Below are 16,324 nucleotides of genomic sequence, written 5' to 3'. Positions count from 1 at the left end.
GTTTTGAGGTATTCCCGCTTTCAATACAGTGCATCCCACTACTTGTCTCTAGGTGAAAAAGTCCCTCTATCATATTACCATGAGAGATAATACGACCGTTCAAGTATAAAGTGCAACTCATTTTGTCAAACAATACTGAGTGCCCATCTCGTAAAAGCTTAGAGATAGAAATCAAATTCTTTATACATGAAGGAAAATATAAACAATTTTTAAGTTCCAGGACTTCCCCAGAGGGTAGTTTAAGCATGTAGATGCCTATTGCTTTTGCAGAGATCTTAGTGCCGTTCCCAATTCGCACAATCATTTCCCCATTGCGCAATGTCCTGCTCCCTGTTAGTCCCTGCAACGAATTGCAGATATGTTGACTAGCGCCTGAATCAAATATCCAAGAATTGGAGCTCACTGTAAAAGCACTCTCTATGACAGAAATAGTCCATTCTAAAGTTCGTGTCATAAGGCTCGCAATGCGCACCCTGTATTTCTTCTTCCAACGTTCATCCTTTCCACAATGAAAGCATGTTCCTTTGGATTTTATTGCCTTCTTCTTATGTAAACTTTTCCTTGTGATTGCATTCTCACTCCCACTGTCCTTTTTTAAACCTTGTTCAAACTTACAGCATATGTCAATCATCTCGGTAAAAGTATGATCGAATCTATTCACTTTATAGTTTACAATAAACTAAGTGAAATCATCCGAGAGAGATGCAAGGAAAAAGTCTTGGGCCATTTTCCCATCGATAGAAGTTCCTAAACTCTCAAGATCTTGAAAGATCATTTCCATCTTTTGTCCATGTTTATGAACCGATGTCCCCTTTTCCATTTTGGCATTCAATAGACTACAAACATTTGAGAATCGTACATTACTAGTCTCAATGTCATGCATCTTATGCAAACTTTCAACCATGGCACAAGAAGTGTCCATGTGCTTATGTAGCTTCATAAGCTCCTCACTAAGTAAAGTGAGGATTAAACATTTGGCTTGTAAGTCATCCTCATAGTGTCTTGAATAATTTTGACACTCCTCCTTTGAAGCTAGTTTCATAGGAGGTACATGAGGAGGGGATTGCTTAAGCACATACAATATGTCTTTCACCTTTGAGACATTCTTAATGTGGTGATACCAAACAAGGAAACGTTGGCCCCTAAGGCCCCTTTTGTCAAGTATAATGGTGGGTGTAATTTTAGGCATGTCGTTAACTACATAACATAACAGAAATCGTATTAGACTGTTGATTTTAAACTACTTGATTGGGGCTTAAATCAAATAGTACCACCCACTATTTTTGGCAAATTCCACATCCCTCAATGGAATTCGAGAGTTATGTTGAACTCTTAGTGGGGTATGGGAGACTCACCATTACCAAGCCCACCTCACGATGATACGATGTTGGTTAGCAAAAATAATGATGAGAGAATAACGCTTTAATCATTTACAACTCTTGTAATTACCTATCTAGTTTGGCCTCTAGAGAATGATGTCTCACAATGATATGATGTTGGCACCATTGCACTTAGTTAAGTTATTCCCACCATGCTAGTTCGTGTAGGGGTTCAAGAATAGCCTCACAATGATATGATGTCGGCCATCCTCGTTGCCTACCTCACCACATCATGTATGTACATATGGACTCCTCCTGAATGTAAGCACATACTTTGAACTTCCCCATGATAGGGTGAAGCCGGTGTAGGAATCACAAACGATTGGAGTCCATCATGGTGGAAGGCTTACGAAGAGATGTTCAAAGCATCTCTCGCTTATCAACTTAATATTCGTTTTTGTTAAGGGAGTAGTGTTGGGCTATATCAATTTTATTTTAATCTTATTAAAAGAACTTGGGCCTATCACAACCATTGGTCCAAGTTAATATGAATTAGTAGTATATAATACTCCCGCTATTTCGATGAAACAAGCGAGACTATATGGAACTACTAACGAATGCTTTGCATCCTCATATGGACTATATAGTCATATTAGGTCTTAGGATGATTATGAACCGTTTGATTTGATCCAACACGAGCCTTGTGTTGGACCTTGGGTTTAAAGTAGGTAGTTGTTGATTTTAGTTACACATTTAATCTAATTAAACCGTTATTTCCTATTGGGCGTTGGACCCAACTATTCCAATTTGCATACAAATAAACAAATAGGAATACTTGAAATAAAGAGAAGGGCTTATGCCCTTTTACAACACATTAGATGGACTTATGTCCATTTACAACAAATTTGAACTAATCAAATTACATTCAAATCTAAACTACTTAACCCAAGCATTCATAATGTAAAGCGGCCAATCACATAGCTCAATTATCGAGGCCTTTGGTTCATAATCACCCTTTTCTTAATCAATCATATTAACTAAGAAAGCAACTTAAACAATTGGTTTTCGGATTCATAGAATTGATTTAAATGGAACTAAATGAAATGAAAATCCAATTCTCATTCAAGAGACAAAACCATTTTGTTCTCATCATCTTTTGGTCCGAAAAACAATGACCACAACTATTGGGCCATAAATTTAAAACATAAACTTTTGGGGTCACTTTGTAAAAACACAAGAGTCCACAACTTCATGTAATTACAACTAGAACCCAAAAATTTCAACAATAATAAAAACATCATTAAAGGAGCAAAACAATTTGTCCTTTAGCGTTTTTGGGCCTTAACGTAAAAATGCAAACTTTTGGGTCAAAGTGCAAATATACAAAAGTATAAAAACTTTATGTAATTGCATGAAAGCCCCAAAAGTACCCCCACTAAGGGGTGGCCGGTTTTGGTAGTGAAAAAAAGGGGGGGGGGAAGGTTTTGGTGAAAAATTCAAAATTTGAAAGTGTTTTGTGCAAGTGGATAGGTAGGTGAGGAAAAGTTGATTGGGATGGGTTGTATGAAAAATGTTTTGTCAAACAATAAAGGCATAAATCATCCATCACCAATCAATAATAAACCAAAACTTTATTCAAAGCAACAAACATATTGAATCAAAACACCAAAACTTTTTGTTCTTGGTAAGAACATCAAGAACATTGAAGAACACACATGAAAACTCATAAGAGCTCCATGAATGTTTTCACTCAATAAAACTCAAATTTTCACTTCACAAAAGAGGGTTAACATCCTAGGGTACTTAGGGGTTCCAAAAGTCACTTTAAAACTCTTTTAACAAGACAAACATGAACCCAAAAATCCACCCTTTGGATTTGGCTGAATCTCCCCACATACATGGCACCAAATTTTAGTTCCAATATTCATGCTTAAATGAACTACATCTACAACATTTGAATGCTAAATTTTCAAGCAAAATTTATATTCAAAAGCAAGAACAAAGCTTGTAACATTTACAACATTTAAATCACAAACCAAGAAAAAACACAAAACCCAAAAGGATTCACCATAAACTAGACCTAGGCTCTTAATACCACTTGAAGGAAAAAATTTGTCCTAGCTAAGAACATGTGAGAATATTTGAACACATATGCAAACTATTAACATATTAAAGTAGGCATGCATTCAAAAACAATTCTAAAACCCATGACTTTCAAAGCCTAGTGAATGGTGAACCAAGAGACTCTTCAACAACATTAAAGAGAAGGAAGGATTTAGAGATTCATTACCCTTGAAGCTCATCCTTGTTTACACAAGGGATTCACCCAAGTGGAGGGCCTTCAAGTCACCTCCTAGCTCCTTGGATCTTCCTTGTGATTTTCTTCCTTTTGATGCTCTTTTGCTCCTTGAGGATGTGAGGAAAGGATCTCCAAGAACACCAAAGATTTGGTGTCTCTAAGTCTCCACACCAAGGATGATGTGTGAAGATGAAATGGATGACTTAGAGAATAAAAGATTGCTAGCTATCTCTTCCCTAAGTGGCCGGCCTCTTTTAGAGAAAAAGAGAGAAAGTGTTTTTCATCTTTGTCTTAAGAAAACCCTAATGAGGTAAAAGCTATAAAGATGCTTTTATATCTCTTTTCTTAGGTGAATGGCAAACTTGCAATTAAGCAAAACTTCCCACTTCCCTCACTATGGCCGGCCATCTTAAGTGATTGGGATATTTGCCCATATTTGTTTTAGTTGTCATACAACTTAAACATAATGGACCTAGTGGACCAAACCCTTTTGGACCCCAAAGCCCAAAACTAACTTAAAAGCCCAATACGAACCTTTCGTATAATTAATTAACTAATTAATTAACCTTGACCATTTTTAATTAAATAATTTAATTGCTTATCCATTTCATTTATATTTCTTCACTTTCATCCTTACTCGGTGTACGATCCATTAGGTTCCAATTAGCGAGGCAGTGGGCGATTGTTACTCTTAACAATCGATTGTGAATTGAAACTTCATTTCAATTCTCCCTTTGATTAAGATTAGTGTTTGCTAATCTTCAGGGCTTCCACAAACCATAAGTGACACCTAGCAGCATGTCATGGCTACCCAACCTAAATAGAATTGGTTGGAGAACCTATCCAGTTACAAGTACAATGCAATACGGTCCTTCTCTAATACAATACTCTTAATCACATTGTTTAAGTGATAGTTTGTTTCATGTCTACTATCCAATGTAATACTTCTCTATATGATTCAATTGAATATGATTTGGAACATACTTCCTAAGTCATATTCGTATGCTTTGGCCAAAGACTCCCGAATCATATCTTAGAGTATTCTCCTTCCACCATGGAAGGTTAGAGATCCCTTGTTGTGCATTCATATGCCTACATGACTAGATAGCTTGACCCCAACAATGTCGTGGACACTCGATGGAATGCCTTTGACATGATCAAAGATCAAGGACCTAACCATTAGACATCTCTGATGCCTCAGGTCAAAGGATTACTTTGCATATTGCAACTAACGAGTTCTTACATGACATGTATGTTTGAACTCTCTTTTGATCGTTGTTCAGTGTACTCGATTACTCTTTCGAGCACCTATGTGTTTGTCTTAGTGTCCAACACTAAATGACTTGAGACTAGTCATACTCATGCTTGAGTCGACATAACACATACTAACCTTAGCGGATTGTCAATGCCCAATTGGCAATCCTATGGCTAGGAACGTTTTAGGAATGAATATAAGAGAAAGGTCTCGTGAATCTAACTTACTTAAATTACTTATCTCTTAGATCAAATACATTCCTTGGATTCCCTTATTGCTTAAACACATGATACAATAAATAGTGATTAACAATAAGCTTTGCCCTTTATTAAACATATAATAGTTTAATACAATAAGTATTCCAAAAGCTATTACATCAAATGAGTGGCTTTGTGGGCATACTTCCAACATATTGGTCACCATCAAGGTATTAAATATCGATAATATCGGAAATATCAGTAGTCCAGAAACACCGAAATATCGATGGAAATATCGGGATATTATCGATATCGATAAAAATAATATGGAAACCACGGAAATTGTAAGAAAAACTTGGAAATTTTTATTGAAATTTTGCAGGATGTTTATTTAGTCAATTATCTATTAGTTTATCACAAAAAAAATTGGAAGGAAATGCATTGCATGATGGATTTAACTGATTTAAGGTGATTATATGCGAGCTGGCAAACATTGTGAGTGTAGAAAATATGTAGTAATTAATGAAAGAAGTTTAAACACACCATAATCATTTATATATAATGAATTAGTACAATATTTTACACTTTATACATTGCATGGTAAGATACATGAGTGACTTATTCTTATAACGGGTACATATCAATTTTTTATAAAAATTAATGGGCACAAACATATTCTTATTTTATTTTTTATATATTTGAAATGTTTGAATTGAAAATTAATTAGAAGTTTAATAAGAATGTGAGTATTAAAACTCTAAATCAATTCCTAATTTTTGTTATGAAAGTTATGTAACTTACATGTAATTCATTAATGCTAGGGACTTTGATCAAAATATAAAAACTGATAAGATCTTAGTCAATGAACATTAGAAACTAGGGATTGGATACTAATTTTTTTTTATTTTTTTTAAATAATAATAATTTGGTTAATCACATTTTACATCATCTAGTTTCGAGAAAAAAGAAAACTGTTTGGTCAATTTTGAAAGCCATATCAAAATTTTGAGTGATATTTTTATCCAACGTGTTAATACAAAATCATATAGACATAGTACATGATTATGTTTTGGTAATCAAAGACGCCACAATGAGATGAACAGTTCTACTTAGGTAATTATAGGTTTTTAATTAAATTGATGATGTAGTAAATATAAGACTGACGTAGAAACGTCACTTCCACCATTTAGACTAAATTGTATGATTGGTTTTCCTTTCATGTACTAATTTGAATAGAAGCCGAAGCTTTACGATGACGAGTTTTTGTTCATATGTACTAGTTTGGTTTCCCTCGTTAGCCCACAAATAAATCAAATGCCTATCATATCATTATTTTGGCGAACAATCAAATTAGCAAATAACCAAAAGACGTATATCAATATGATATTTTTCTAATGGTGCAATGTGAGAAAATTAGTACTCATCGTTAAACTCATTCCCCAACCTAAAATGTATAAATCGAAGTAGCCTTAAATTCTTTGGTGGGTAATTGAAAAACTAAATTGCAACTCGTATAAGTCCAAAAGATCATTACCCATAATAAAAACGCAATTTTGTTGGATAAAGCCGGTGGCTGTTGAATGGGAAAGCGAAGAATACAATGCAATTGTGAGATTAGAGTTGTTGCTGTTGTCCCACATCGCCCAAGTCATAAAGAGAAGCTGGTGGAGGGATTATAAAATGGACCATTATTGTCCCACATCGCCCAAGTCATAAAGAAGAAGCTGGTGGAGGGATTATAAAATGGACCATCAACCCAAACTTAAAAGCATACCAGAAAATCATTACCCTTAGCGATAATATCGCAATATTTGTGATATTATCGATAATATCGTGATATTATCGATATTATCGATAATATCGCGATATATGGACGATAATTAAGGGATAAGTGTGAAAATATCGATATCTAAAAAAAACGACAATATCGGCGATATTTCGCCGATATTATCGATATTTTGGTCCTTGGTCACCATTAGAATATTTAGAAAAGTAATTTGATGCAATTTTGGTCGGAAGATTCCCTGAAATTGACACTGGCTTCTTGTGATTAATAATTGTAATTTCACTTAAGATGAACACCACGTCTTAATGGTTGCATAGTTTTTCAAAGGGTTTTCATAAAGCATAATGAGTCTCTCATGTTCAGATTTGATCCGAACATCCAGACGGGTTGTGTTGTCCCCGTCCCAAATCTTACATTTTTACAAAATTTAAAAGTGTGATTTTGCGAAAATGCCTTTAGAGGCGAGGGTCTTGACATCTGTTGACCAACGTATAGCGAGGTGTATGAATTAATACTTAGCATTTTCTTGAAGTACTCGATGTTACGGAATTATAAAACCGAGAAGTACTTTTGTTTAGTCGCTATTTATATATTTTATACATTTTTATAATGATATATTTTGTTTATCATTTAGAGATTTTAAAAATAGTTGAAGAAGAAGAGGAACAAGAATGGGGGGTACGGGAGAGAGAACAGAGGGAAGGGATGCTGCCCAATCAGAGGAGAGGAAGAGAGAAGACTGCCCAATCAGAAGCAGAAGCGAGGAGGGAAAGGAGGGAGAGTGGAAAGCGGGGGAAAATGGGGGAAACGGGTTCCCAACCCGTGACCCATGTACACCCAGTCGAATTCTCCATATTTTTCGGTGGTTTTACACAATATTTCTCACGAATTTGGACCAAGAAACCATTCCCAATCATCCCCTAGTCCTTTCCTCTTCCATTCCCAATCAAATTTTATGGGATTTGAGCTTGAATTCAAGTAGAACGAAACTATGGGTTCCGAGGGTGCTATGACAAAATCTGACGATCGTGAAGGTAATCTAGCAAATTGCTACCACCAATAGACTCCCCTAGAACCCAGGAACAAAGCCCAATCAGTGGTGGAGGCGTCGGAACACGTTTGGAGGTCGAATCGAAGCACACCCAATTATAGGGTTCTGACTGGTTTTGATGAAATTGGAGCATTTCCAAGCCAAATTGGCATTCGTCACAGGTATGAAAGTTATTCTACTCATTGAGGTCTTCAAATCTGCAAATTTTGGTAATTTTTAGAGATAGTTGATTTTTCCGGCGAGTCGGGGCGGCCAACTGCCACCCACGGCGTCGCTTGGCTAGAGGGCAGAAAATACTATTTTTAGGCTATATTTGATGCCTTGAATTCAGTTTTGAGAATTGAATGACATAGATTGATCGTTAGAACCAAAATTCTCTAAGATACGGTAATAGGCAATTATATGAATCAACGATCCGACCGTTGGATCGTCATCAAACTTTAGTAGGTTATTATTCATAATATTTGAGGAATATGGGAACTTACGGATTGGGAATCCAACGTATGGATCTTCTCGAATTGGATTTGTAAGTTTGTAAAATAAAATGTTAACCGCCACTTGGTTTTCGCAATTGGCAGAGATTCGACCGTTGGATCGTTCCAAAACTTTAGTATGTTATTCTAGAAGCATAATGTGGATCCTTGAAAGTTACGGATTAGAGATCTGATTTGTAGATCTTATGGACCGAATTACGTAGACTCATGTGTGATGTAAGTTATGTATTGTATTAACGAGAATTATGAGATATGGTTTGATAATTGGTCACAGGCGCCGATCATTTGTGACGCCTCGATGGTTGTGCTAGGAAGTTGTAGCGCGGACTCCAGGTGAGTGGATCTTTCCTTGCTTATCATATTTTTCATGATTGATAATTCTATAAATGCTTTTAAATAAAACTGAGAAATTTATGCCATGACATATATATATATATATATATATATATATATATATATATATATATATATATATATATATGTGTTATAAAATACTATGAGATGGTTGAGTTTAGATTTCATCGTGATATATCCATATGTGTATTACTGTAAATAATTATTGCGAACTACGAATGGCTTGATCCCTGTTTAGGGCACGTAGGCAGTCAAACGAGACGTTAGATGCAACCATATAAGAAATGAGATTATATAATCGAGACAATAGCCTTGTTTAAGGAATTGAGCAATGTGAGGGATATTGGTGAAAATGTGCGTTTTAACTTTATGTTTTGGTGGTTAATAGTTAGTACACCGTATTATATAATTGGAAATACTATGAAATGTTTTTATTTTAGATTTCATCATGGCATATCCATACGTATATTCCTTGCACATAATTATTGCAAACGCTCTGAAGTGCAAATGTGAACGCAGGACAAACAGGTAAGTTCATGTAAGTCCAGGTAAGTTCAGGTAAGTTTAGGTAAGTTCAAGTAAGTATACGGTATTAGTTGAATTGATGGGGTTATGATATGACTATATTTATGTTTTAAGCAACTCCGACACTGTCGTACAGGTTGCAATAGTAGGCAACTCCGGCATTGTCGTACAAGTTGCTTATGAGTCGTACATGTTGTATTAGATGCATTTAAAGCTCATAAACCTACACCCCGGTGTTAGTGCTCCCGCCCATGGCCAAGGCACAGTCCTTCACGTAATGTTCACCTCCCGCACCATACGCTCACCTTGAATTCAAGGTAGGTGCACAGGCCTGTAGTACAGACCACTATAGGTGGTTCCGACTCGTAGGTGACTCTTCACGTGATTGTAGCACTTGAGCGTATTCATTTACACCCAGTCATGTCTTATAGACCACTACAGTGGTTTCGACTCGTGTGCAGGCGTAGTGCCGTACAGGTCACTAGAGGTGACTCCGGCTTATGTGCTAGCAATGATTGATGAGCTATGATTTCAATTGTACAGGTCACTATAGGTGGCTCCAACTTATATGCTAGCTATGATTGATGATATATATATTTATGATGAGATGCTAGCATATATTTGTGATGAGATATGCGATGAGATGCTAGCATATATTTATGATGTGATGTTAGCATATATATGATGATATATGATGAGATGTTAGTATATATTTATGATGAGATATGTGATGAGATGCTAGCATATATATATTTATGATGAGATATGTGATGAGAAGCTAGCATATGTAATGAATAAGAGACGAGCTAACATATGTGATGAATATATGATGAGCTAGCATATGTAATGAATAAGAGACGAGCTAGCATATGTGATGGATATGTGATGAGCTAGCATATGTAATGAATACGTGACGAGCTAGCATATGTAATGAATATGTTATGAACTAGCATATGTGATGAGATATGTGATGAGATGCTAGCATATATTTATGATGTGATGCTAACATATATGTGATGATATATGATGAGATGCTAGTATATATTTATGATGAGATATGTGATGAGAAGCTAGCATATGTAATGAATAAGAGACGAGCTAACATATGTGATGAATATGTGATGAACTAGCATATGTAATGAATACGTGACGAGCTAGCATATGTAATGAATATGTTATGAACTAGCATATGTGATGAGATATGGGTTAGTTGTACAGGTCACCCTAGGTGACTCCGACTTATGTACTAGTATGAGTTATTAATCGCATGATTATTTAATATTATTGATGAAATACCGTGTTGTGGTATATTATGAATTTTCTGGAAACTATACAAGCGTCGTAGTGAGGGGTTATAATGTTTTGCATGGTTTCTATTAAAATTTTACTTACAGGGCCACTCACCATTGTCTTGTCTTCACCCTTCAGGTTTTATTAGGTGAGCTTTCTTATCGTCGAAGATTCGTGGCGATTCTTAGTATTGGAGATTATTTCGAGGGTACGATTCTTAATTCACTATTCTGTATTTGCTTATGCTCTAACGTCACGTGTGAAGTGGGTTCATTCCCGCTCACTGGTGCACTTTGGTATTTAGGCACTTTTAGGTTTAAATTTATTCACAATCTTCCACATCATCACATTTTATGGCTTCGTCACCTCCCAGGTGTCGGCCAGCACAACTCGATTTGGAGTCCTAGTGGACATTCCGGGTCAGGGTGTGTCAGGTTGCATGTTAGATATATGTTCTATGTTGGAAGTTCCAAGTATAATATAAATTAGGAAAACCTAACCTTCAAAGTGGCATGTGTAGATCATAAGTAATTGGTAAAAATTCATAGGATTGCTAGGTGATGGTGAAACCCTAGTGTTTTTCTAAATTGGTATTTAAAACTCTTTTATTTTGTCGTAATAATTTTGGGCAAATTTATCATTTGTTTTTAATATAACCTAATTTCAAAATCTCTTTTCTCAATTTTTAATTCTAAATAGTTGATTAGGAATTGTTTTTGCATAAATTATTAAAATAGTCATTGATGAGAACGACCTTGCATGAGCATCTATACTACAACATCCTTGTATTCTTGCAAGTATTTCATGTGATTTTAACCCTATTTGCGTAGGTTCTAAAAATCCTATCAGACAACAACTATACTAAAGGAATAATTTTATTCTGTAATAACTAATTACACTGATGATGCACTTCCATTTAAATTAATTCTCTATAAATTTAAACTGGATTAATTTAATATTTTTTGTTTATGTTCAAATTTACAATGGTAGGCAAAAATGTCTTATGAAGACTGGTTAGGGTCTACCGGGACTTCTTCATATTTCCATTCATGGGCTTTCCATTCTGGCAGCTGTTGGACAACAACCTGAAATTAATCCAAAAAGAAAACAATTACTAAAACATTTTGTCTTATAATTTGTTAAAACATGTTTTATACACGAGCGATAGTCTAAACTACTTTAAGATATAGAAAGGAGGATCCGATTCCGAACTCAGTCCAAGAGGACGGCAAATTGTCTTGGCCTAACTAATATTTGCAACTTTTTCAAAACATACCAGCCCTCTAGAGTCAGGTTTCCCAACTGTGGTTTGGCAAGCAAGTCTCCAATTTTTTGGTTTCTGCAAGAGTCCATTAATTAACAGGATTTTGTCAGCCTTCATTACAATTTTTTGTTAAATCACCACCTCTCAAGATCACATCGTCTTAACTTTAATTAATTAGTGATTTAATTGATCCACTTAAGTAAAATCAGTTTTCGAACGCAGATGATACCTTTTTAAGGTGTTCCTTCTCTTTGTCTGTGCGAGGGGTTAACAGCTCTTTTCCTTGAACAATCTAGCAGCAAAATACAACAAAATTGAAAAATTAAAATTAAAATTCTGTATTAAATAATAATAAGAAATTAAAAAATTGTAAAATCATTACCTCCACCATGCATGTCCCGCAGGTTCCTCCTCCAGCACAATTCAGCAGAACTCTACTCTGAACATTTACATATAACATATATAAACCTCCTTTTTTGAAAAAAAATTATAAGAATATTAAGAACTAAGTGGGAGGCATACTTACGTATGGTCCGTACAAATCGATATTTGAATCCAACATTATATTCCTAAGCTTCTGTCCTCCACAGGCTTGACGAAGATGCACATCTGGTGTTTGGTCAGGAAGTAAAACTGACTGAAAACAGTGAATCAATATACAACACACAATTAAACCAATATACCCCAAAAAGAAGTTTAAGTGATGGGGATGGGGACGTCATGCACAGAGAATTTCCATTAACATTTGTATGTAACGTACACTAACAAATGCGAAATCCACGCAAGGGGGTTGCTCGGGTTGAATGGCTTCAGATTGGCTCTCTTGGGATGTGCTAACTGCTCTAATTTTTGCTCTGGAGAAACTGATGAGGGGCTTGGAAGGTCTGAGAGTTGAATGGGAGTTGGTAATGTTGGAGTTGATCAAGTTAAATGGGAGGGAGCAAAAAGATGACCAGCAAGAGCTCAGTTGGAGAGCAACCATTTTTGATATATTTGAACTGAAATGAACTGGACGGATGATTTGCATGGGGTTTTGGTTTGTTTGCAGCATCGTGTGTGGTGGATCTTGCTAATTACCTTATCTCATTGATCTGAAGGATTTTTTTATAGATTTAAAAATGTTTACCTTATCTCATCGAGATGAAGGATTTTTTTATAGATTTACCTTATCTCATTGATCTGAAGGATTTTTTTATAGATTTAAAAATGTTTACCTTATCTCATCGAGATGAAGGATTTTTTTATAGATTTAAAAATGTTTAAAAAACCGCTAGAAGGAGGGTTCGAACCTCCGACCTTGTGGTTAACAGCCACACGCTCTAACCAGCTGAGCTATTCCAGCTTGATAATATCAAGTGTAAAAGACCCATTTTAAATTCAGATTCCTTCCTCTCGACACATCACTTCTCCGTTCTTAGGATTTGCAACTCCTTCTGATTCTATGTAATTCCAGCAGATATTGTCATCGTTTTTAATTAAGATTTCTGGAATTATGTTTGGTATTTGGCACTCGGGATTCAATGATTTCTGGAATGTTTTTGTTAATTTACCATTGTATTTTGCACTCAGGATGCAATTTCTATATGCCAATCGGGTTCTCATTAGCATGACTACTTTTTCTGTATTATTGCAAGTTCTACAATCACTTTATTGATGTACAAATGTTAATGATAGTGATTTTCATGTGTGTTGAACAGTTCACTTTGCGTCCATATACTCGTCTTGGATTAGATAGGTCTGTTATTCCAAGTCAGGTGTCTTCCTCAGAATTCATTGATGAGTTAATTTCAGACATTCCGGAGGTTGTAGATGCTGCCCATTGTGTTAGTCAGTTGTGGCACCAGTCCGCATGATCAAACCAAGAGATAATGCAGTTTTGGTTGAAGAGCCATGGTACAATGAGAATACGCTTCCTGGTTGTTTGGAAAATGCAAGGAGAGATGACTTGGAGATGGTTCTTTTAGGGACTGGATCATTTCAGACATCTAAATATCGCAATGTCACTTCTATCCGTATCAATCTTTTATCCAAAGGAGGTCTACTTTTAGATTGAGGTAACGTCGTCTGAATTTTTTCAAATACATTTACTAGTACTGAAATCCATTCCCCAGTTTAAGTACATCAACAACAGATATGGTGTAGAGGGTGCTAATAATGCTGTGAGAGATTCTAGCTGTATTTATATTTCTCATATTCAAGCTGATCACGTACCGGACTCTACAACGTGATTTGTTCAAGGGACTGCCGCACGAGCCATTACTTGTTGTTGGACCGATAAAGCTTTAAGTTCTTTTTTTATGCATACTAGAGACTCGAACATTTAGATTTGCAGTTCCTTGATTGTAAGCACACCATAGAAGCATCTTTACTTGCTTTTGGGTGTTACTGAAGCCAATAGGGATTACTCTTCTCCCATAAGTCCAACTCGTTTCGAGGACATGCGCATTAAAAATACAGATAGGTAATTAGCAGAGAGAGTTGATTCCAATTTATTTGCTAAAAGATCCCGTATGCAGAGCTATTGGAAAAGGCCGGGTAGTCCTATTGACAACAATGCAGTTCCAACTGTAAAGAGCTTGCAAAAAGTGCTTAATGAAGCTGGCAACCATAGCACAACGCAGGAAGCCATAGAAGTTGGAAACTCTGCGGGAGTTTATCGTATCATCCTCACCCACTTCAGCCAGCGATATCCGAAAATCCCAGTATTTGATGATATACACATGCATAAGACATGCATTAGATTTGACATTATGAATATTAACATTGCTAATTTTCCTGTGGCCCCAAAGGTACTTCCATATTTGAAACTGCTTTTTAGAGACGAGATGATTGTTGACGAGGAAGATGAGTTGATAAAGGCTGCAAGTGTGGCTTCTTGATACGAAATTACGTCGTCGTCTGTTGTAATTTCCTTATTCTTTCAGTACTCGTGAAGGGAATCATCAACAATGTTGGTGAAATAGATCATTTGTCACAAACTTCTGAATGTTGTGCATTATTGTTATGTAAAAGTGAATCTCAGTTCAATAATTTTTAAGATTCATAGGAATTTCAAGGGAAATTCTGATAGAAAATGGAATTGACTCAATGCAAGGGGAAAAAACATTTAACCTGTAGAAGCATTCATGACATGTCATTTACTTTTGATTCTTTTTTTATTTCTTCAATGATTCTAGACATCCCAAAGATGGGGAATGATACTAGTAATTATAAACAGGGTAACCACTAATGATTGAGGTAGACATCAGTTTGGGCCTGAGAGCCGAGAATGGGCTAACACAAGTTCGAAAGCCACAATCCTTGGCCTATTAATGATCTCTCAGACCAGTGGGTTTCAGCCTAGGAAATGGCTGATTCAACCGAGTCCTCATGAAAGTGGGACTGTGAAAGGATTAAGTTCAAATGTGGCTCGGTCGAGTCCTTAGTGAACTAAAATTGCCAAGGATCAAAATGAAATCTGTTTAGATGTGAATTATTCTAAATATCAGGATTTATTCTTGATCATATAAGAATGTAGGAGTCACATAAAGGGACTAGATTCAAAATTTTGGTTTAAATCCAGAAGTCGAGACTGGATTAAGGTGAGTTTCGACTAAGGAAGGGATTAAAATGGACAAAGATGAATAGTCAGGTCAATGTTGAGTGACATAGTCCCATCAGGACTCTAGCTTGGCATACTGGTTTATCACAACGTCAATCCCTATAAATATAAGAGGTTTTGCAACATGGGAAACCCATTAACTTAACAAACAACTCAAAACGCTCCATGCAAGTTGTAGAATCAAGCAATAGAGGAGCAACGTCAGTTTGGATTACATCACTACTTATGTTTTGGTTGGTTATTTATCCAACTCTCACCGGTGAAGAATTCTTAATTCTTTTTCCCAAAGAGTGCACTTCATTAGCTCCTAGTGAAGAAAAGTGTTCTATGATTGGTTACTTTAAGGTGCATTTTACAATTTGGCATTCAAATGACAAAACCACATTGACTATAAAAACGCCCATCTCCTTTGAGTACATGTACCCTTACAGATGGATATTGATTTGGCACACCTATATACTAAGGAATATAGTTGAGGCAGCCGAACTTGGTACAAGAGATCCTGAACTATGCATTGAATTAGGCAAACTTGTCTTCAGGTTCCAGAACCCTAGGCCGAGACATGTGTAACATTCCACATCGCCCAGGGGAGTGGATCATGTAAGCCGTATATGTATATTCTCATCTCTACCTAGCATGATGCCTTTTGAGAGTTCACTGGCTTCGAGTTCCATCGGAACTCCGAAGTTAAGCGAGTTCGCAAGATAGCCATCCTAGGATGGGTGACCCACTGGGAAGTTCATGTGAGTTCCCAGAAACAAAATCGTAAGGGCATGGTCGGGGCCCAAAGCAGACAATATCGTGCTACGGCGGAGTCGAGCTTGGGATGTGGTGGGGGCCCGAGCCAGGATGTGACAATTTGGTATCAGAGCCAATCCATGGCCGGATG

At 36.2% G+C, this 16,324-nt stretch overlaps 1 protein-coding gene, 1 non-coding gene and 1 pseudogene across 2 annotated transcripts; 1 reads left to right on the top strand and 2 right to left on the bottom strand.

Moving 5' to 3' along the window:
• Window positions 1-11,429: 11,429 nt before the first annotated feature.
• LOC126610014 (photosynthetic NDH subunit of subcomplex B 3, chloroplastic-like) lies at window positions 11,430-12,922 on the bottom strand. The gene is made up of 6 exons (XM_050277982.1): window positions 12,595-12,922; window positions 12,361-12,471; window positions 12,217-12,273; window positions 12,064-12,126; window positions 11,847-11,909; window positions 11,430-11,655 (listed from the first exon to the last, which is right to left on the bottom strand). The coding sequence occupies exons 1-6, from the start codon at window positions 12,883-12,885 to the stop codon at window positions 11,572-11,574; spliced, it is 669 nt and encodes a 222-aa protein (XP_050133939.1). The 5' UTR covers window positions 12,886-12,922; the 3' UTR covers window positions 11,430-11,571.
• Window positions 12,923-13,102: 180 nt separating this feature from the next.
• TRNAN-GUU (transfer RNA asparagine (anticodon GUU)) lies at window positions 13,103-13,176 on the bottom strand. Its single transcript has one exon. It is a non-coding gene; the product is annotated as a tRNA-Asn (tRNA).
• Window positions 13,177-13,495: 319 nt separating this feature from the next.
• Window positions 13,496-14,713, top strand: LOC126611886 (tRNAse Z TRZ4, mitochondrial-like; annotated as a pseudogene).
• Window positions 14,714-16,324: the final 1,611 nt, after the last annotated feature.

This window comes from Malus sylvestris, chromosome 17 (genome assembly GCF_916048215.2).
Source record: "Malus sylvestris chromosome 17, drMalSylv7.2, whole genome shotgun sequence".
NCBI classification, from domain to species: domain Eukaryota; kingdom Viridiplantae; phylum Streptophyta; class Magnoliopsida; order Rosales; family Rosaceae; genus Malus; species Malus sylvestris.
The sequence above is the reverse complement of the archived record's forward strand: the minus strand, read 5'-3'. Positions and strand labels throughout refer to the sequence as shown.